At 45.1% G+C, this 22,149-nt stretch overlaps 1 protein-coding gene across 3 annotated transcripts in view; it reads right to left on the bottom strand.

Annotated features, from left to right (window-relative positions):
- Nucleotides 1–22,149, bottom strand: part of msraa (methionine sulfoxide reductase Aa) — a 96,890-nt gene that overhangs the window by 7,640 nt on the left and 67,101 nt on the right. For all 3 annotated transcript variants that reach the window (XM_020455229.2, XM_031800329.1, XM_031800328.1), the window contains one exon: nucleotides 19,717–19,823. In XM_020455229.2, coding sequence (XP_020310818.1) covers nucleotides 19,717–19,823 — 107 coding nt within the window. The remainder of the gene's footprint in view (nucleotides 1–19,716; nucleotides 19,824–22,149) is intronic.

Here is a 22,149-nt window from a genome sequence, read left to right as displayed (position 1 = left end):
CTACCCTTCAATCAGCTGACACACTACCCCTCATCAGCTGACACGCTCCCCTTCATCAGCTGACACACTACTCTTCATCAGCTGACACACTACCCCTCATCAGCTGACACGCTCCCCTTCATCAACTGACACACTACTCTTCATCAGCTGACACACTACCCCTCATCAGCTGACACGCTCCCCTTCATCAGCTGACACACTACCCTTCATCAGCTGACACACTACTCTTCATCAGCTGACACACTACCCTTCATCAGCTGACACACTACCCTTCATCAGCTGACACACTACATCTCATCAGCTGACACGCTCCCCTTCATCAGGTGACACACTACCCTTCATCAGCTGAAACACTACTCTTCATCAGCTGACACACTACTCTTCATCAGCTGACACACTACCCTTCATCAGCTGACACACTACCCTTCATCAGCTGACACACTACCCTTCATCAGCTGAAACACTACCCTTCATCAGCTGACACACTACCCTTCATCAGCTGAAACACTACCCTTCATCAGCTGAAACACTACCCTTCATCAGCTGACACACTACTCTTCATCAGCTGACACACTACCCTTCATCAGCTGACACACTACCCTTCATCAGCTGAAACACTACCCTTCATCAGCTGACACACTACCCTTCATCAGCTGACACACTACCCTTCATCAGCTGAAACACTACCCATCATCAGCTGACACACTACCCTTCATCAGCTGACACACTACCCTTCATCAGCTGACACCCCCCATTCATCAGCTGACACACCCCCCTTCATCAGCTGACACCCCCCCCCCTCATCAGCTGACGCACCCCCTTCATCAGCTGACACACCTCCCTTCATCAGCTGACACACCCCCCTTCATCAGCTGACACACATACATCTCATCAGCTGAGAATGACATCATGCTGTGAACAGAGGTCACACCTCTCCTCTAAACCCCACACATTCAATCATTATCCATTCAATCATTCTATCACCCTTTCATTAGCAGGGGGCTCCTCGGATCAGAGGTCATCCTACCCCCAGGTGGACTAGCATGCACACTGACCCCAGCTGGGACCCCCTTGTAGGGGTAGATGAGGACAGGGGCTCCCCTGGGAGATCCAGGGGGCTTGGATCTCCTCAGTGTCTCTGTCTCTGTCTACTGAGCACAGATGCCAGGCAACCAGGCAGTAGGGTCCTTGCTATCTGGGATCCTAGGGATGTCCATACCCAATTGATGTTGACATTTTAAATGGTTACGGTAAGGATTAGGTAGGGGTTATTGTGAAGGTTAGGGTAGGGGTTAAGGTTAGGGTAGGGGTTAAGGTTAGAGTTAGGGTAGGGGTTAAGGTTAGAGTTAGGGTAGGGGTTAAGGTTAGAGTTAGGGTAGGGGTTAAGGTTAGAGTTAGGGTAGGGGTTAAGGTTAGGGTTAGAGTAGGGGTTAAGGTTAGGGTTAGAGTAGGGGTTAAGGTTAGGATTAGGGTAGGGGTTAAGGTAGGGTTAGGGTAGGGGTTAAGGATAGGGTTAAGGTAGTGTTAGGGTAGGGGTTAAGGTTAGGGTTAGCATTAGGGTAGGGGTTAAGGTAGGGTTAGGGTAGGGGTTAGGATTTAGGGTAGGGGTTAAGGTAGTGTTAGGGTAGGGATTAAGGTTAGGGTTAGGATTAGGGTAGGGGTTAAGGTTAGGGTTAGGGTAGGGGTTAAGGTAGTGTTAGGGTAGGGGTTAAGGTTAGGGTTAGGTTTGGGGTTAAGGTTAGGGTTAGGATTAGGGTAGTGTTAGGGTAGGGGTTAAAGTTAGGATTAGGGTAGGGGTTAAGGTAGTGTTAGGGTAGGGGTTAGGGTTAGCATTAGGGTAGGGGTATGGGTTAAGGTAGGGTTAGGGTAGGGGTTAAAGTTAGGGTTAGGATTAGGGTAGGGTTAGGGTAAACTATCTACTGTATCTGTCTACTGTATCTATCTACTATATCTATCTACTCTATTTGCTATAAATTATATACTGTATCTATCTACTGTATCTATCTAATGTATCTATCTATCTACTGTATATATCTACTTCATCTGTCTACTGTATCGATCTACTCTATTGACTATAAACTATCTACTGTATAAATCTACTGTATCTATATACTCTATTGACTATAAACTATCTACTGTATCTATCTACTGTATCTATCTACTCTATTGACTATAAACTATCTACTGTATCTATCTACTGTATCTATCTACTGTATATATCTACTTTATCTCTCTACTGTATCTATCTACTGTGTCTGTCTACTCTATTGACTATAAACTATCCATTGTATCTATCTACTCTATTGACTATAAACTATCTATTGTATCTATCTACTCTATTGACTATAAACTATCTACTGTATCTATCTACTCTATTGACTATAAACTATCTACTGTATCTATCTACTCTATTGACTATAAACGATCTACTGTATCTATATACTGTATCAATCTACTCTATAGACTATAAACTATCTACTGTATATATCTACTTCATTTGTCTACTGTATCGATCTACTGTATCTATCTACTCTATTGACTATAAACTATCTACTGTATAAATATACTGTATCTGTCTACTGTATCTATCTACTGTATCTATCTACTCTATTGACTATAAACTATCTACTGTATCTATCTACTCTATTGACTATAAACTATCTACTGTATCTATCTACTCTATTGACTATAAACTATCTACTGTATCTATCTACTGTATCTATCTACTCTAGTGACTATAAATGATCAACTGTATCTATCTACTGTATCTATCTACTGTATCTGTCTACTCTATTGACTATAAACTATCTATTGTATCTATCTACTGTATCTGTCTACTCTATTGACTATAAACTATCTACTGTATCTATCTACTGTATCTATCTACTCTAGTGACTATAAACGATCTACTGTATCTATCTACTGTATATATCTACTGTATCTGTCTACTCTATTGACTATAAACTATCTACTGTATCTATCTACTCTATTGACTATAAACTATCTACTGTATCTATCTACTCTGTCTGTCTACTCTATTGACTATAAACGATCTATTGTATCTATCTACTGTATCTGTCTACTCTATTGACTATAAACTATCTATTGTATCTATCTACTGTATCTATCTACTGTATCTATCTACTGTATCTATCTACTCTATTGACTATAAACTATCTACTGTATATATCTACTCTATTGACTATAAACTATCTACTGTATCTATCTACTCTATTGACTATAAACTATCTACTGTATATATCTACTCTATTGACTATAAACTATCTACTGTATCTATCTACTGTATCTATCTACTCTAGTGACTATAAACGATCTACTGTATCTATCTACTGTATATATCTACTGTATCTGTCTACTCTATTGACTATAAACTATCTACTGTATCTATCTACTCTATTGACTATAAACTATCTACTGTATCTATCTACTGTGTCTGTCTACTCTATTGACTATAAACTATCTATTGTATCTATCTACTGTATCTGTCTACTCTATTGACTATAAACTATCTACTGTATCTATCTACTGTATCTATCTACTGTATCTATCTACTGTATCTATCTACTGTATCTATATACTGTATCTGTCTACTGTAGCTATCTACTGTATCTATCTACTGTATCTATCTACTCTATTGACTATAAACTATCTATTGTATCTATCTACTGTATCTATCTACTGTATCTATCTACTCTATTGACTATAAACTATCTACTGTATCTATATACTGTATCTGTCTACTGTAGCTATCTACTGTATCTATCTATCTACTGTATCTATCTACTCTATTGACTATAAACTATCTACTGTATCTATCTACTGTATCTATATACTGTATCTATATACTGTATCTATCTACTGTATCTATATACTGTATCTGTCTACTGTAGCTATCTACTGTATCTATCTATCTACTGTATCTATCTACTCTATTGACTATAAACTATCTACTGTATCTATCTACTGTATCTATCTACTGTATCTATATACTGTATCTATCTACTGTATCTATCTACTGTATCTATATACTGTATCTGTCTACTGTAGCTATCTACTGTATCTATCTACTGTATCTATCTACTCTATTGACTATAAACTATCTACTGTATCTATCTACTGTATCTACATACTGTATCTATCTACTGTATCTATCTACTGTATCTATATACTGTATCTGTCTACTGTAGCTATCTACTGTATCTATCTACTGTATCCATCTACTCTATTGACTATACACTAACTACTGTATCTGTCTACTGTATCTATCTACTGTATCTATCCACTCTATTGACTATAAACTATCTATTGTATCTAAAACTGATAGAGACATACCCCAAGCGACTTACAGCTGTAATCGCAGCAAAAGGTGGCGCTACAAAGTATTAACTTAAGGGGGCTGAATAATTTTGCACGCCCAATTTTTCAGTTTTTGATTTGTTAAAAAGGTTTGAAATATCCAATAAATGTCGTTCCACTTCATGATTGTGTCGCACTTGTTGTTGATTCTTCACAAAAAAATACAGTTTTATATCTTTATGTTTGAAGCCTGAAATGTGGCAAAAGGTCGCAAAGTTCAAGGGGGCCGAATACTTTCGCAAGGCACTGTATCTACTCTATTGACTATGAACTATCTACTGTATCTGTCTACCTTATCTATCTACTGTATCTGTCTACTGTATCTATCTACTGTATCTATCTACTCTATTGACTATGAACTATCTACTGTATATGTCTACTGTATCTATCTACTGTATCTGTCTACTGCATTTATCTACTGTATCTATCTACTCTATTGACTATAAACTACCTACTGTATCTCTCTACTGTATCTGTCTAGTGTATCTGTCTACTGTATCTGTCTACTGTATCTGTCTACTGTATATATCTACTGTATCTGTCTACTGTATATATCTACTCTATTGACTAAACGATCTACTGTATCTGTCTACTGTATCTATCTACTGTATCTGTCTACTGTATCTGTCTACTGTATCTGTCTACTGTATCTATCTACTGTATCTGTCTACTGTATCTATCTACTGTATCTGTCTACTGTATATATCTACTGTATCTGTCTACTGTATATATCTACTGTATCTGTCTACTGTATCTATCTACTCTTTTGACTATAAACTATGCTGTATCTCCGAGGGTGTGAAACCCACACACATACGGATCAACCTCAGTCCTGGTCAGAGGAAGTGCAAGTGGCAGAATCTCCAAAATGGCGTCACTGTCCCTCATCTTCTCTCCCTTAGATGCTAGCTGCTGTGTTTGTTCCAGCGGTCCTGTGCTGTGTTACGTTACCACATGGCTAAATGCATAATTCAGACTAATTAATTTGCATATCAGACAGAGTGCTCATTTGGAATGCAAATACCTGCGCGCCCTGGTTAACCGCAGAAACGTGAAAGGCAGCGATAAGCAGCCTGACATGACTTTCTATTCAGCCATTTCAGGCAGACAGGAGAAAGAAGAAAACGTGGGGGAAGAGAATGAAATGAAAAATACACACCCGGCGCGGCGTGTTAAAAGAGCCAGAGCAGGATTAGAGAGAGGGAGAAGACAGGAGAGTCACGGTACACACACACACACACATACACACACACACACACACACACACACATACATACACACACACACACACACATACACACACACATACACACACACACACACACACACACACACACACATACACACACACACACACACACACATACACACACACACACACACACACACACACACACACACACACACACACACACACACACACACACACACACACACACACACATACACACACACATACACACACACACACACACACACACACATACACACACACACACGCCTTTGTGCACAGAAATGGACACAGAGAAAAGAGGGGAGGAACAAAATAATGAAGAATGAACGAGGAGGGAGAGGAGAAATGATTGAAAGAAGAAATTAATTTCTAGGAATAATTCATGCTAACACAAAGAGAGCAGCCCTCCACCCATTGAGGAATCAAGAGTTATCACACAGGCCAGGCAGAGGTGAAAAGAAGACACTGTAGTTAGTCAGTCCTTCTACCCTCGCCCCTAATTCCACACACACACAGATAAATACAGAAAATGATAGCGGTGCATCCAAGACAAAGTTTGATACGACAAAAGGGACGTCGAAGCCTAAAATAAAGGCGTGATCAGCAGGTGCACCATCCAGAAACACCACTACCTCGAGAACAATGGAGCACACACCCCAACCATAGATGAGTAGAGGGGGAGGGAGAGAAAGAGGGAGAGAGAGAAAGAAAAGGAGCATGCCTTGTCTTTCTCTGTAGCCCCTCAGCCCCAGCCTCAGAGGTCATTTTCTGCAGTGCTTTGCCTCACACAGAGCGCTCCCCAATCACTCCCCACGTGAACAATACAATCAAGCCAGCCAGCGGAGCACACACGGTCAATACCAGGACATTAAATGAACCAGACTCTTCCCAATCCTCCAGCTCTTCGGGCCAATACTAAATGGAGAATGGAACAGGCAGTGGCTGAATCCGCTCCCCCCCCCCCCCCCCCCCGTTACAAATGGCTGTGAATGACAATACTTTGTCACGAGGCAGATTAGCAGAAAGAAAACACATCTATTCTATGTGGACTTGTTCCTTCCTGACTGAGTGATTGTCAGGAAGGGGATGGGAGACATTCACAATGCTCTGTAATGATTGCCTCATTTCAAAATGGGAAACACTGAAAACATTTCTAATGCTTTCAACATTGACTGTCAGGATAAGAGTCTTTGGTATCTAGTAGATGGATAGAGAAGGAGAAAATGGACTCATCTTCCTCGTACGAGACAGTCAGGTCATTCAAACAGAGGTAATATCCTCATGTCATGCCTGTGTGTATTATTCATTATGTTTCTGCATGCAGTGTCTATGCAGTGTCTATGCAGTGTCTATGCAGTGTCTATGTAGTGTCTATGCAGTGTCTATGTAGTGTCTATGCAGTGTCTATGCAGTGTCTATGCAGTGTCTATGTAGTGTCTATGCAGTGTCTATGTAGTGTCTATGTAGTGTCTATGCAGTGTCTATGTAGTGTCTATGCAGTGTCTATGCAGTGTCTATGTAGTGTCTATGCAATGTCTGTGCAGTGTCTATGTAGTGTCTATGTAGTGTCTTTGTGCATGTGTGCGTATGTAGTGTATGTGTGTGCGTATGTAGTGTATGTGTGTGCGCATGCGTATGAGTGTGTTCTGCGTGCCTGGCTTTGTTCATGTGTGTGTGCTCTGTGCTGCTGGCACGGAGTGTGGCTTCACTGGAGAGGAAGATGGCATGGCTCCCTCCCTGGCAGAGCAGACCCTCTGTCCATAATGATGTTTAGGGAAATGTGGGCGCACGTGCCAAAAATCTGTTACATACCATTTGTTCAGGTCTCCTGTGGGTACCATCAGAAAGCAAATGAAAATGGGAAAGTCTCTGCTTGTGAGAGGAGAGCAAAAGAACAGGAGGAAGGAAATAAGATGGGCTGCTTCACTCCTTTACTAAACTAAAGGCAAAGGATGGGAAGTGTGAAGAACAGACTGTAAGAGGACAGAAGGACGGACAGTAAGAGGACAGAAGGACGGACAGTAAGAGGACAGAAGAACAGACTGTAAGAGGACAGAAGGACGGACAGTAAGAGGACAGAAGGACGGACAGTAAGAGGACAGAAGGACGGACAGTGAGTGACACCAGTGAGGTAGCATGACTGTTCACACCCTGATGAGATGATGAGATGGGGACTGACCATCACAGCTTCACCGCCATAATAGAAGTGGAGAGATGGATGTGTGTGTGTATGTGTGTGTGTGTGTGTGCGTGCGTTGATTTTGAGGCTATATATCATAATGCCCGTTGAGAAAACCAGGTTTCCAATGGGATATTGTGTATTATGAACTTTGTGGGTAGAGCCCTGTCAGCTGATTGGCTGACAGCCGTGGTATATCAGACTGTATAACACGGGTATGACAAAACATTTATTTATTTTTACTGTTCTAATTACATTGGTAACCAGTTTATAATAGCAATAAGGCACCTCTGGGGTTTGTGGTATATGGCCAATATACCACGGCTAAGGGCTGTGTCCAGGCTCTCCGCGATGCGTCGTGCTAAGAACAGCCCTTAGCCGTGGTATATTTGCCATATACCAAACCCCCTCGGGCCTTATTGCTTAATTATAAATACCTGTGTTATTATACAACCAACAATTCAAGACTCTCGATGAACAACAGAGGGACAGAGGTTGAGAGAAAGATGGAACACATTGGAAAAGAGGCTGATCTAGAGTCCGTAAGTCAACAGGAAGGATCAAAACGACAGATTCATCTTCCCAAGGTGGACAGACAAGGTTCCAATACGCGAGAGTATGATCCAAAGTTTTCCCCTGACACCCACAACAACACCCTTATTTACTCAACCTCTGTCCGCTTAACATTCCAAGACATTATGTCTGAAGGACAGAGAGAGAGGGAGTGAGCGACAGAGAGAGGAGTTTAAAGGTGAGGAGAGGAGAGGAAGAAAGCTGAGTTCGCTACTAAAGCAATTCGAAGACAGATTTGGCCGGCAGATGGTGTTTGTTAAACCAACTGGTGTGGTGCATTAGGATGTCGGGAGCAGCATGCTACCCTGCTCCATCTAAAATAGCCACAGATGGAGGGGTACAGGGGAGGAAGGGGGAGGTCGAGGGGGGAGCGCCGAGGCCCGGCAAGCTGGTCAGGAAATAACGAGAGCAGCTAGCGAACGGAGGGGGAACAGATAATTAGCCCGACCATGGCCTCCAGTCACTCACTCATTCCACCGAGAGAGGAGAGGAAAAAGGGGGGGAGGAGAAGAGAGGGAGAAGGTGTGATCTCTCAGGGTGTGCAGGTGAGAGGCTGTCACAGCCGGAGAGCACCCCCCCCCCCATCAACAGGGTGGAGACTCACATTCACCACAGATACACTCTCTCTCTCTCTCTGCCAGAGCAGGAGATCAGCCAGTAACATTGTGCCACAGTAAAGTATGCTACTTACCCTGCGCAATCTCCCCACAGTGTCCTCCTATAATATCATTCTATATTTCATTGCACTCCTCTTTCCCCTCATCCTCCTAAGTTTGCCATATCCCTATATCTCCTCTCTCTCTAACAGTCCACTAACTGTCTCCTCTCTCTCTAACAGTCCACTAACTCCCTCCTCTCTCTCTAACAGTCCACTAACTGTCTCCTCTCTCTCTAACAGTCCACTAACTCCCTCCTCTCTCTCTAACAGTCCACTAACTGTCACCTCTCTCTCCAACAGTCCACTAACTCCCTCCTCTCTCTCTAACAGTCCACTAACTGTCACCTCTCTCTCTCTAACAGTCCACTAACTGTCTCCTCTCTCTCTAACAGTCCACTAACTCCCTCCTCTCTCTCTAACAGTCCACTAACTGTCTCCTCTCTCTCTAACAGTCCACTAACTGTTTCCTCTCTCTCTAACAGTCCACTAACTGTCTCCTCTCTCTCTAACAGTCCACTAACTGTCTCCTCTCTCTCTAACAGTCCACTAACTGTCTCCTCTCTCTCTAACAGTCCACTAACTGTCTCCTCTCTCTCTAACAGTCCACTAACTGTCTCCTCTCTCTCTAACATTCCACTAACTGTCTCTTCTCTCTCTAACAGTCCACTAACTGTCTCCTCTCTCCTCTCAACAATAGATAGCTTTCTACCTCAGAGGCTGTAAACCATGTGTTCTGCTGCTTACCTCGCCTCTCTGCTGAGACGACCGACCAGCCAGTAGGCAAACGCCGGAGATTGACTCTCCACCAATTAAGCCGACTGTCAGTGTGGGTGAGAAATCAGCCTGTCTGTAATTAGCTAGCTAGCTTACCCTGGTCTGCCTGCCTACTGCTATACACCAGCTCAAGAGAACAGATCTCAGTAGGTAGGCAGACCAGGGGAAGCTAGCTAGCTAATTACAGACAGGCTGATTTCTCACCCACACTGACAGTCGGCTTAATTGGTGGAGAGTCAATCTCCGGCGTTTGCCTCCTGGCTGGTCGGTCGTCTCAGCAGAGAAGCGAGGTAAGCAGCAGAACACATGGTTTACAGCCTCTGAGGTAGAAAGCTGTCTATTTTTGGCCTGTAATTGACACACTAATAGATGGGAACATGTCATACCAGTTTCTATCTTGACTCTTGAGAGGAGGATGAAGTCAAGTTTAAATGTCTCTTAGATGAGGAGAAGGGAGACGGAGAGAGAGGATCTGCTGTCTGTGTGTCCGTCAGGTGCCATGCTGTGAATGGTGAATAGTGAATGGGGAATGGTGAATGGTGAATGGTGAATAGTGAATGGTGAATGGTGAATGGTGAATAGTGAATGGTGAATAGTGAATGGTGAATGGTGAATAGTGAATGGTGAATGGTGAATAGTGAATGGTGAATGGTGAATGGTGAATGGGACACAATTCCCCCTGGAGATCAAAAACATGCATATTACATCTGAAATGTTCACTTTCCCTCGCAGAGAATATTTAAAATAAAAAATGTGTAGCAATACAGTACTGTGGCTCATCTCATGTAGCCCATACACAGGACACTGTTACAGTAGCTCAGTATATGGCTACAGCCCAGGCCAACTGATTCCAAACAGATAGTAACCCCACAACCCCTTGCCTAGATCTTTGTCCAGCTTGTCTTTGACTTCCTACACCATCATTTACTGAAGCAAACTGAGACGGCAACGGCAGTTGACTTGTTATTGACAGCCATCCATCTGTTGGGGGGGTATGGGTCACTTCTGTTGGGCTACTTCCTAGTGGTTCTTCAGTGACTGGTCCTAGCAGGGGAGGGTCAGTGGAGAGGGAGACCCCACTGAATGAAGTGCCCTAGTGTCCATGTGCAAACTCCTCCCTCTCTCACTCTGGATCCCCCTCTCCTCCTCCCCCTCCCCCCCCCCTCCTCTCTGTGCAGCCCGGCCCTCTCGCTGCGTGGGATGATGCGGCACCTCAGACAGCAACGCTCCGACGCAATAAATATTAATAACCCTAAACCCCCAAAGTGGAGCGAGAGAGGGAGAAAGAACCACCACCACCCCAAAGTGGAGCAAGAGAGGGAGAAAGAACCACCACCACCCCAAAGTGGAGCAAGAGAGGGAGAAAGAACCACCACCACCCCAAAGTGGAGCAAGAGAGGGAGAAAGATCCACCACCACCCCAAAGTGGAGCGAGAGAGGGAGAAAGAACCACCACCACCCCAAAGTGGAGCAAGAGAGGGAGAAAGAACCACCACCACCCCAAAGTGGAGCAAGAGAGGGAGAAAGAACCACCACCACCCCAAAGTGGAGCAAGAGAGGGAGAAAGAACCACCACCACCCCAAAGTGGAGCAAGAGAGGGAGAAAGAACCACCACCACCCCAAAGTGGAGCAAGAGAGGGAGAAAGAACCACCACCACCCCAAAGTGGAGCAAGAGAGGGAGAAAGAACCACCACCACCCCAAAGTGGAGCGAGAGAGGGAGAAAGAACCACCACCACCCCAAAGTGGAGCGAGAGAGGGAGAAAGAACCACCACCACCCCAAAGTGGAGCAAGAGAGGGAGAAAGAACCACCACCACCCCAAAGTGGAGCAAGAGAGGGAGAAAGAACCACCACCACCCCAAAGTGGAGCAAGAGAGGGAGAAAGAACCACCACCACCCCAAAGTGGAGCAAGAGAGGGAGAAAGAACCACCACCACCCCAAAGTGGAGCAAGAGAGGGAGAAAGAACCACCACCACCCCAAAGTGGAGCAAGAGAGGGAGAAAGATCCACCACCACCCCAAAGTGGAGCAAGAGAGGGAGAAAGATCCACCACCACCCCAAAGTGGAGCAAGAGAGGGAGAGAGAACCACCACCACCCCAAAGTGGAGCGAGAGAGGGAGAAAGAACCACCACCACCCCAAAGTGGAGCAAGAGAGGGAGAAAGAACCACCACCACCCCAAAGTGGAGCGAGAGAGGGAGAAAGAACCACCACCACCCCAAAGTGGAGCAAGAGAGGGAGAAAGAATCACCACCACCCCAAAGTGGAGCAAGAGAGGGAGAAAGAACCACCACCACCCCAAAGTGGAGCGAGAGAGGGAGAAAGAACCACCACCACCCCAAAGTGGAGCAAGAGAGGGAGAAAGAACCACCACCACCCCAAAGTGGAGCGAGAGAGGGAGAAAGAACCACCACCACCCCAAAGTGGAGCAAGAGAGGGAGAAAGAACCACCACCACCCCAAAGTGGAGCGAGAGAGGGAGAAAGAACCACCACCACCCCAAAGTGGAGCGAGAGAGGGAGAAAGAACCACCACCACCCCAAAGTGGAGCAAGAGAGGGAGAAAGAACCACCACCACCGCTCCCTCCCCGTCTCCCTCCACCTCCCTGTACCCCAGGAAACAAAGAGCAACCAACCGCCGCCATATTGCCCTGCCTGTCCAACCACTGTGCCCTCGCTCCCTTAACCCGCTTCCACTTGAACCCTCTCCTCTCCCCCTCCCTCCATTTCCCCCTCTCTCTATCTCTCTCCGTTCCTCCCCTGACTCCCCCCATTAAGGACCCAGTTGCCAGTCAGAGCGTGCTTTATTAACCCCTTCCCTGACATCCATTTCATTACGTCGGGGGTCAACAGCTGATTAAAATACAGCCGAGGCGCCTCTCTACAGATGACCTACGACCCCAGCCAAACCCCGCTTAATTTGGTCTGGCTGGGCCAATCAGAGGACTTGAGGGATGGGACTGGGCTAGGAGGGGTGGGGGGCCCTCCTCTGTTTCCATGGCAACAGGGCCCTGCTGCTGGGTTTGCAGTGCGGAGCAGAAGTCTCAGCAGGGGGGAGGAGGATGGAGGAGGAGGGAAAGAGAAAGAGAGAGCAGACAATGGAGGAGGAAGAGAGGATGGGAAGAGGACAAAGAGGCAGCAAGGCCAGCAGAGGGAGTGTGTGAGCGCGTTTGTATTGTCTGTGAGTCTAGTCTGTGTGTGTATGTGAGCGTGTGTGTATGCAGCACACTTTGTCAGAGTAGTCATTGTGTAAGTGGAGGCTGTCGCTTTGTGCCCAGAAACACAGCCAACAATAGCAAACGCTAGAGTAAAATAAACAGGTTGCATTGTCTCAGACACGTGACTGGGGGGACATTAGTGGCAAATGGCCTCCTTTCAGCCGAGACGAGACACAACGAGACGAGCTCCGCTCACAGATGATATGATTGTCATGGTAGATGAGACATGAACCGGAGAATAAATTAGACCCCACTCCACAACCAATCGACGCAAATGTCAAACTTCACAGTTGGAGAAAACACACAAACCCAGTAAATGTGTGTTTCAAAACACTGCCACTGTTTTCAGCAAACAGCAGAGGAGCTAACAATGCAATATAACATGTAGCAGCTGATAATGTTCTGTTAAAAGGGGAAATGAAATCTTGATTTCCCTTTTTATATGTCTGGAACCCCTCCAAATCTTCCTGTTCTTCAGGACTGACTGACAGACAGACAGACAGACAGACAGACAATCAGACAGTAGATAGATAGATAGATAGATAGATAGATAGATAGATAGATAGATAGATAGATAGATAGATAGATAGATAGATAGATAGATAGATAGATAGATAGATAGATAGATAGATAGATAGATAGATAGATAATTTGGTATAAAGCAGACCTAACTCACTCTATTAAATTAATCAAAACAGGAACATTTTACATTTGGCTAGAAATTCAAAAAGGACATTATCTTAACAGAGAAAAATGTCCTCCTGTGTGCTACCTACAGTATATCCCCCCACTAGAATCCCCATACTTTAATGAAGACAGCTTCTCCATCCTGGAGGGGGAAATCAATCATTTCCAGGCCCAGGGACATGTACTAGTCTGTGGCGACCTAAATGCCAGAACCGGACAAGAACCTGACACCCTCAGCACACAGGGGGACAAACACCTGCCTGCAGGTGACAGCATTCCCTCCCCCATATGCCCCCCTAGGCACAACTATGACAACATAACCAACAAAAACGGATCACAACTCCTGCAGCTCTGTCGCACGCTGGGTATGTACATAGTCAATGGTAGGCTTCGAGGGGACTCCTATGGTAGGTACACCGATAGCTCATCTCTTGGCAGTAGTACTGTAGACTACTTTATCACTGTCCTCAACCCAGAGTGTCTCAGAGTGTTCACAGTCAGCCCACTGACACACCTATCAGATCACAGCAAAATCACAGTCTACTTGAACAGAGCAATACTCAATCATGAGGCATCAAAGCCTAAGGAACTGAGTAACATTAAGAAATGCTATAGATGGAAGGAATGCAGTTTGGAAACCTACCAAAAAACAATTAGGCAACAACAAATGCAATCCCTTTTAGACAATTTCCTGGGTAACTGTAATAGTGAAGGTGTAAACTTGGCAGTAGAAAATCTTAACAGTATATTTGACCTCTCAGCTTCCCTATCAAATCTAAAAATGACAAATGGTTTGATGAAGAATGCAAATATACAGACAACAAATTCTAATTGGCTACACGTTAAAAACATTTTTGACCCCCTTTTCTCCCCAATTTCGTGGTATCCAATTGATTGTAGTTACTATCTTGTCTCATCGCTACAACTCTCGTACGGGCTCAGGAGAGACAAAGGTCGAAAGCCATGCGTCCTCCGAAAAACACAACCCAACCAAGCCGCACTGCTTCTTAACACAGCATGCATCCAACCCAGAAGCCAGCCGCACCAAGGTGTCGGAGGAAACACCGTGCACCTGGCGACCTAGTTAGCGTGCACTGCACCCGGCCCGCCACAGGAGTCGCAAGTGAGCAATGAGACAAGGATATCCCTACCAGCCAAACCCTCCCTAACCCGGACGACGCTAGGCCAATTGTGCGTCGCCCCACGGACTTCCCGGTCACGGCCGGCTGCGACAGAGCATGGGCGCGAACCCAGAGTCTCTGATGGCACAGCTAGCACTGCGATGCAGCGCCACCCGGGAGGCCTATAGTAAAACTCTAACATCATCCTTGGCTCTGGTATCTTCCCCAATATTTGGAACCAAGGACTGATCACCCCAATCCACAAAAGTGGAGACAAATTTGACCCCAATAACTACCGTGGGATATGCGTCAACAGTAACCTTGGGGAAATCCTCTGCATTATCATTAACAGCAGACTCGTACATTTCCTCCATTAAAACAAGGTACTGAGCAAATGTCAAATTGGCTTTTTACCAAATTACCGTACAACAGACCATATATTCACCCTGCACACCCCAATTGACAACCAAACAAACCAAAACAAAGGCAAAGACTTCTATGCTTTGTTGATTTAAAAAAAAGCCTTTGACTTTCGATGATCTGGTGCTTCTGTCACCAACCAAGGAGGGCCTACAGCAGCACCTAGATATTCTGCACAGATTCTGCCAGACCTGGGCCCTGACAGTAAATCTCAGTAAGACCAAAATAATGGTGTTCCAAAAAAGATCCAGTCGCAGGGACCACAAATATAAATTCCATCTAGACACCATTGCCCTAGAGCACACAAAAAACTATACATTCTTTGGCCTAAACATCAGTGCCAAAGGTAACTTCCACAAAGCTGTGAACGATCTGAGAGACAAGGCAAGAAGGGGATTCTATGCCATCAAAAGGAACATAAAATTCAACATACCAATTAGGATCTGGCTAAAAATACTTTAATCGGTAATTGAGCCCATTGCCCTTTATGGTTGTGAGGTCTGAGGTCCGCTCACCAACCAAGACTTCACAAAATGGGACAAACACCAAATTGAGACTCTGCATGCAGAATTCTGCAAAAATATCCTCAGTGTACAACGTAGAACACCAAATAATGAATGCAGAGCAGAATTAGGCCGATACCCACTAATTATCAAAATCCAGAAAAGAGCCGTTAAATTCTACAACCACCTAAAAGGAAGTGATTCCCAAACCTTCCATAACAAAGCCATCACCTACAGAGAGATGAACCTGGAGAAGAGTCCCCTAAGCAAGCTGGTCCTGGGGCTCTGTTCACAAACACAAACAGACCCCACAGAGCCCCAGGACAGAATACCTGACCACTGTGACTGACCCAAATTTGAGGAAAGCTTTGACTATGTACAGACTCAGTGAGCATAGCCTTGCTATTGAGAAAGGCCGCCGTAGGCAGACATGGCTCTCAAGAGAAGACAGGCTATGTGCACACTGCCCACAAAATGAGGTGGAAACTGAGCTGCACTTCCTAACCTCCTGCCCAATGTATGACCATATTAGAGAGACATATTTCTCTCAGATTACACAGATCCGCAAAGAATTCAAAAACAAATCCGATTTTGATAAACTCCCATATCTACTGGGTGAAATACCACAGTGTGCCATCACAGCAGCAAGATTTGTGACCTGTTGCCGCAAGTAAAGGGCAACCAGTGAAGAACAAACACCATTGTAAATACAACCCATATTTAATGCTTATTTATGTCCCCTTGTGTACTTTAACCATTTGTACATTGTTACAACACTGTATATATATATATATAATATGACATTTCTAATGTCTTTATTGTTTTGAAACTTCTGTATGTTAAATGTTTACTGTTCATTTTTTTGTTTATTTCACTTTTATATATTATCTACCTCACTTGCTTTGGCAATGTTAACACGTTTCCCATGCCAATAAAGCCCCTTGAATTGAATAGATAGATAGATAGATAGATAGATAGATAGATAGATAGATAGATAGATAGATAGATAGATAGATAGATAGATAGATAGATAGATAGATAGATAGATAGATAGATAGATAGATAGATAAATGGGGCTCATTTGGGTGAGAGACTGGGCCTCTATGGAAGGGGTAGAGGAACGGGCAATGGGATGGAGGGACATGGGGGAAGGGGGAGAGAGGGAGGAGAGGGTGTCCCCTGGTCGGCTGTTTTATTAGGCTGCCATTAGGAGAGGAGGGGCTGCAGGATCTCAGCTCCATAAAGGAACAAATCCATCCCATATGCTGCACTTCCTCCTCCACCTCCACTTCCTCCTCCACCTCCTCCACGTCCTCCTCTTCCCTGGGAGTGTACTCCCTATTGCACCGGCTTTCCCAGACAGCCTGATGACACCTAGCCAGCTCTACACCCTGGGAAGCAGCATGGGGCTCTGTTAGCCTGATGAATAGTCCAATGGGGGTCAGGTACTGTAGAAAAGGAGGGAATGGAGTGATGGGGTAGACAAACTGAGAGAAAATGTGTGTGTTGGCAGCAACTAAACATACGCTTGTTTCTTTTGAAGAAACATATAAAGCGTTGAAAACTGAACGACTTAACGTTCCTACCGTTCATAACTAACCAGAAACCAGACGTCCAAGCTTATTTCAGTCATGTCCATGTCTCAACTCAACTGTGTCTGCTCTGTGCCTCCCGAGTGGCGCAGTGGTCTAAGGCACTGCATCGCAGTGCTAGCTGTGCCACTAGAGATTCTAGATTCGAGTCCAGGATCTGTCACAGCCTGCCGCGACCGGGAGACCCATGGGACGGCGCACAATTGGCCCAGCGTTGTCCGGGTTATGGGAGGGCTTGGCCCGGCAGGGATGTCCTTGTCCCATCGCGCACTAGCGACTCCTGTGGCGGGCCGGGCGCATTGCACACTGACACGGTCGCCAGGTTTACGGTGTTTCCTCTGACACATCGGTGCGGCTAGCTTCCTGGTTAAGTGGGCATTGTGTCACTTGGTTGGGTTGTGTTTCGTGGGACGCACGGTTCTCGACCTTCGCCTCTCAAGACTGTAACTACCAATTGGATACCACGAAATTAGGGCGAAAATGGGTTTAAAAAAAAGAAAAACTGTCTGCTCTGCTCTGTTCTGGTGATGAAGAGGTGGAGCATTGCTCATCCAGACGAACTCGACGAGTCTTCCTCTCATCTTTGCACAAAAGACAGTACAGCAGCCCTTCATCTGTATCCAGCAGCTCAACAATAGAACAACCATGAAGGTATCCAGACATTCAAGGTCATCTCATCAACAATCTCCAGTGAGATTCAACTGTCAATAGATACAAGGACACGTCTTTATCCATCTCACAGACTAACATCATATGGCTTACATAGAACACCTCCGCTCCCATAAGGAACAAAGGACAGAGAAGAAGGGCCAGCGAAATGGAGAGCGAGGCGAGGGCGGAAAGCAGGCGAGAGAAAGGATAGAGGGTACAGAATTAATCAAGACGAGAGAGAAGAGCAGTAAGGTTGTAGAGAGAAGATAGAAAGAGAGAGGGAGAGAAGAGCAGTAAGGTTGTAGAGAGAAGATAGAAAGAGAGAGAGAAGAGCAGTAAGGTTGTAGAGAGAAGATAGAAAGAGAGAGAGAAGAGCAGTAAGGTTGTAGAGAGAAGATAGAAAGAGAGAGAGAAGAGCAGTAAGGTTGTAGAGAGAGAGAGAGAGAGAGAGAGAGAGAGAGAGAAGAGCAGTAAGGTTGTAGAGTGAAGATAGAAGGAGATAGAGAGGAGCAGTAAGGTTGTAGAGAGAGATAGAGAGGGAGAGAGAGAGAGAGAGAAGAGAGAGAAGAGCAGTAAGGTTGTAGAGAGAGAGAGAGGGAGAGAGAGAGAGAGAGAGAAGAGCAGTAAGGTTGTAGAGAGAAGATAGAAAGAGAGAGAGAGGAGCAGTAAGGTTGTAGAGAGAAGATAGAGAGAGAGAAGATAGAAAGAGAGAGAGAAGAGCAGTAAGGTTGTAGAGAGAGATGGAGAGAGAGAGAGAAGAGCAGTAAGGTTGTAGAGAGAAGATAGAAAGAGAGAAGATAGAAAGAGAGAGAGAAGAGCAGTAAGGTTGTAGAGAGAAGATAGAGAGAGAGAGAGAAGAGCAGTAAGGTTGTAGAGAGAAGATAGAAAGAGAGAGAGAAGAGCAGTAAGGTTGTAGAGAGAAGATAGAGAGAGAGAAGAGCAGTAAGGTTGTAGAGAGAAGATAGAAGGAGAGAGAGGAGCAGTAAGGTTGTAGAGAGAGAGAGGGAGAGAGAGAGAGAGAGAGAAGAGCAGTAAGGTTGTAGAGAGAAGATAGAGAGAGAGAAGAGCAGTAAGGTTGTAGAGAGAAGATAGAAGGAGAGAGAGGAGCAGTAAGGTTGTAGAGAGAGAGAGGGAGAGAGAGAGAGAGAGAGAGAGAGAAGAGCAGTAAGGTTGTAGAGAGAAGATAGAAAGAGAGAGAAGGAGAGAGTAACAGCAGAAAGAAACTAATGTAGTTCCACTGTAAGCTTGGATGTATTCTCTCTCAGTCTCTCCATTGTTCTGGAAGCCATGCATGCAGCAGTGTTGCAGAGGGTGGGGTCTTAGCGTGGCAAAGCTTCTCCACATAGCTTTCCTCAAAGAGATTCTGCTGTACCTCCCCACCCGTTCTCTCCTCTCACTGGGGGAATCAGCTGCAGCATGCCATCCCTCTCAATTAAACATATGCATTGTAGGCTGCCCGGCTCCATGCATGTTCTCTGTACGGTGATGGGCTTTGAACCTTGACTGATACTCTCTGGAGAGATGAGTGTGTTGCAGCAAGCTTTTAATGTGACTGGTGACTGATGCAGCCTAAAAGCCTTGTTGGCTGGTACAATGTGTTCTGGTCTGGGTACTGAATGTGATTTATTTGGGGGAAATAGATTTCTTCCACACCAAGCTTTTGTTTCTATAACATCTCTAGAGTACTGATTATTGAGTTGATGTGACTCCCACACACAGACATGTTACCTTCTGGTAGTCATCTTTGGAGGCCAGAGCCTGTTCAAGCTGCTCCTGTGTGTATGTGTAGATGGCTGATCGATAGGTCGCTCCTACGTCGTTGCCCTGACGCATTCCTGACAATGAGAGAGAACACAATGTTGGGTAACTTTAAGAGAAGTTACTGGACTAAAGACAATATATTTCACTCAATATAGAGTAAGACATAAAAGAAGGACAAATCCGACAGACAAAGAGAGACACACACACACACACACACACACACACACACACACACACACACACACACACACAGAAACACAGGGTTACAAGGTACTCTAAGTTAACAAAAGTTTACTTCCATATAATTTCTTCTAAACATCTAAACCATCCTGTCCATCCACCAACCTACCAGCATACTATGTTTACTTTGTTTGCTCTGACAGTCTTACGAAACAAACTCACAATCAACCCTGTTTGTCTGTCGGGGGAAAACAACCTGGAGACGAGACCAGACCGACTGCGGTGTAATTTCAATCAAAGCACAGTTCACCTTGATGCAGATGTAGAACATGATACAGCTACTGCCTGCCTGTCTGCCTGCCTGTCTGCCTGTCTGTCTGCCTGTCTGTCTGCCTGCCTGTCTGTCTGTCTGTCTGTCTGTCTGTCTGTCTGTCTATCTGCCTGTCTGTCTGTCTGCCTGCCTGCCTGCCTGCCTGCCTGCCTGCCTGCCTGCCTGCCTGCCTGCCTGCCTGCCTGCCTGCCTGCCTCTGTGTAATTATTATGTTGCTGGAAGCGGAGTGGCGTGTGAGCCGTGCAGACAGACAGTGAATCACACTGATTTTGTTCCCTGACAAAAAGGTCCCATTCAAACACGCAATCATTGGCTAGGTGTTAGAGGACACAGTGAAAATGTCTTGTAGGTTGAAGACAAACCATTTAGTAGTACTGTTGAGAGTAGCTTCATGTTACGATCACATGGAATATGACAGTGAGTCTTACAGTAAGGGAATAAGTAGGTTAACCTTATCTAGCATCACTGGGCCTGTGAGCAGCACTTCAGAGAATGCTTGACCTTAGTCGCTATCTTGACCTTTCTGAATAGTATACCCATATTGCATCCATACCACAGGTACATACACTACATGTCCAAAAGTATGTGGACACCTGCTTGTCGGTGACCTCATTCCAAAATCATGGGCATTAACATGGAGTTGGTCAGGCCTTTGCTGCTATTACAGTCTCCACTCTTTTGGGGACCATGAAAAACAGGTCCAGACCATTATTCCTTCTCCACCAAACTTTACAGTTGGCACTATACATTTGGGCAGGTAACGTTCTACTGGTATCAAACCAAACCCAGATTCGTCCGTCGGACTGCCAGATGGTGAAGCGTGATTCATCACTCCAGAGAACACATTTCCACTGCTCCACTGAGTCCAATGGCGCCAAGCTTTACACCACTCCAGCCGACTATTGGCATTGCTCGTGGTGATCTTAGACTTGTGGGCGGCTGCTCGGCCATGGAACCCATTTCATGAAGCTCCTGACGAACAGTTATTGTGCTGACGTTGCTTCCAGAGGCAGTTTTAAACTCGGTAGTGAGTGTTGCAACCGAGGAGAGACAATTTGTACGCGCTTCGGCGCTCAGAGGTCCCTTCTGTGAACTTGTGTGGCCTACCAAATCGTGGCTGAGTCGTTGTTGCTCCTAGACATTTCCACTTCACAATAACATCACTTACAGGTCACCGGGGAAGCAGGGCAGAAATTTGACAAACTGACTTTGTGGCATCCTATAATGGTGCCATGTTGAAAATCACTGAGCTCTTCAGTAAGGCCATTGTACTGCCAATGTTTGTCTATGGAGATTGCATGGCTGTGTGCTCGATTTTATACACCTGTCAGCAACGGGTGTGGCTGAACTAGCCGAATAACCTAATTTGAAGGGGTGCCCACATACTTTTGTATACTGTATATAGTGTAGGTAATACATGAAGGATGCATATAAACTCAGCAAAGAAAGAAACGTCCTCTCACTGTCAACTGCGTTTATTTTCAGCAAACTTAACATGTGTAAATATTTGTATGAACATAACAAGATTCAACAACTGAGACATAAACTGAACAAGTTCCACAGACATTTGACAAACAGAAATGGAATAATGTGTCCCTAAGCAAAGGGGGGGGGGTCAAAATCAAAAGTAACAGTCAGTATCTGGTGTGGCCACCAGCAGCATTAAGTACTGCAGTGCATCTCCTCCTCATGGACTGCACCAGATTTGCCAGTTCTTGCTGTGAGATGTTAACTCACTCTTCCACCAAGGCACCTGTAAGTTTCCAGACATTTCTGGGGGGGAATGGCATTAGCCTTCACCCTCCGGTCCAACAGGTCCCAGACATGCTCAATGGGAATGAGATCCAGGCTCATCGCTGGCCATGGCAGAACACTGACATTCCTGTCTT

Source organism: Oncorhynchus kisutch, linkage group LG21 (genome assembly GCF_002021735.2).
Source record: "Oncorhynchus kisutch isolate 150728-3 linkage group LG21, Okis_V2, whole genome shotgun sequence".
Lineage (NCBI taxonomy): Eukaryota > Metazoa > Chordata > Actinopteri > Salmoniformes > Salmonidae > Oncorhynchus > Oncorhynchus kisutch.
The sequence above is the reverse complement of the archived record's forward strand: the minus strand, read 5'-3'. Positions and strand labels throughout refer to the sequence as shown.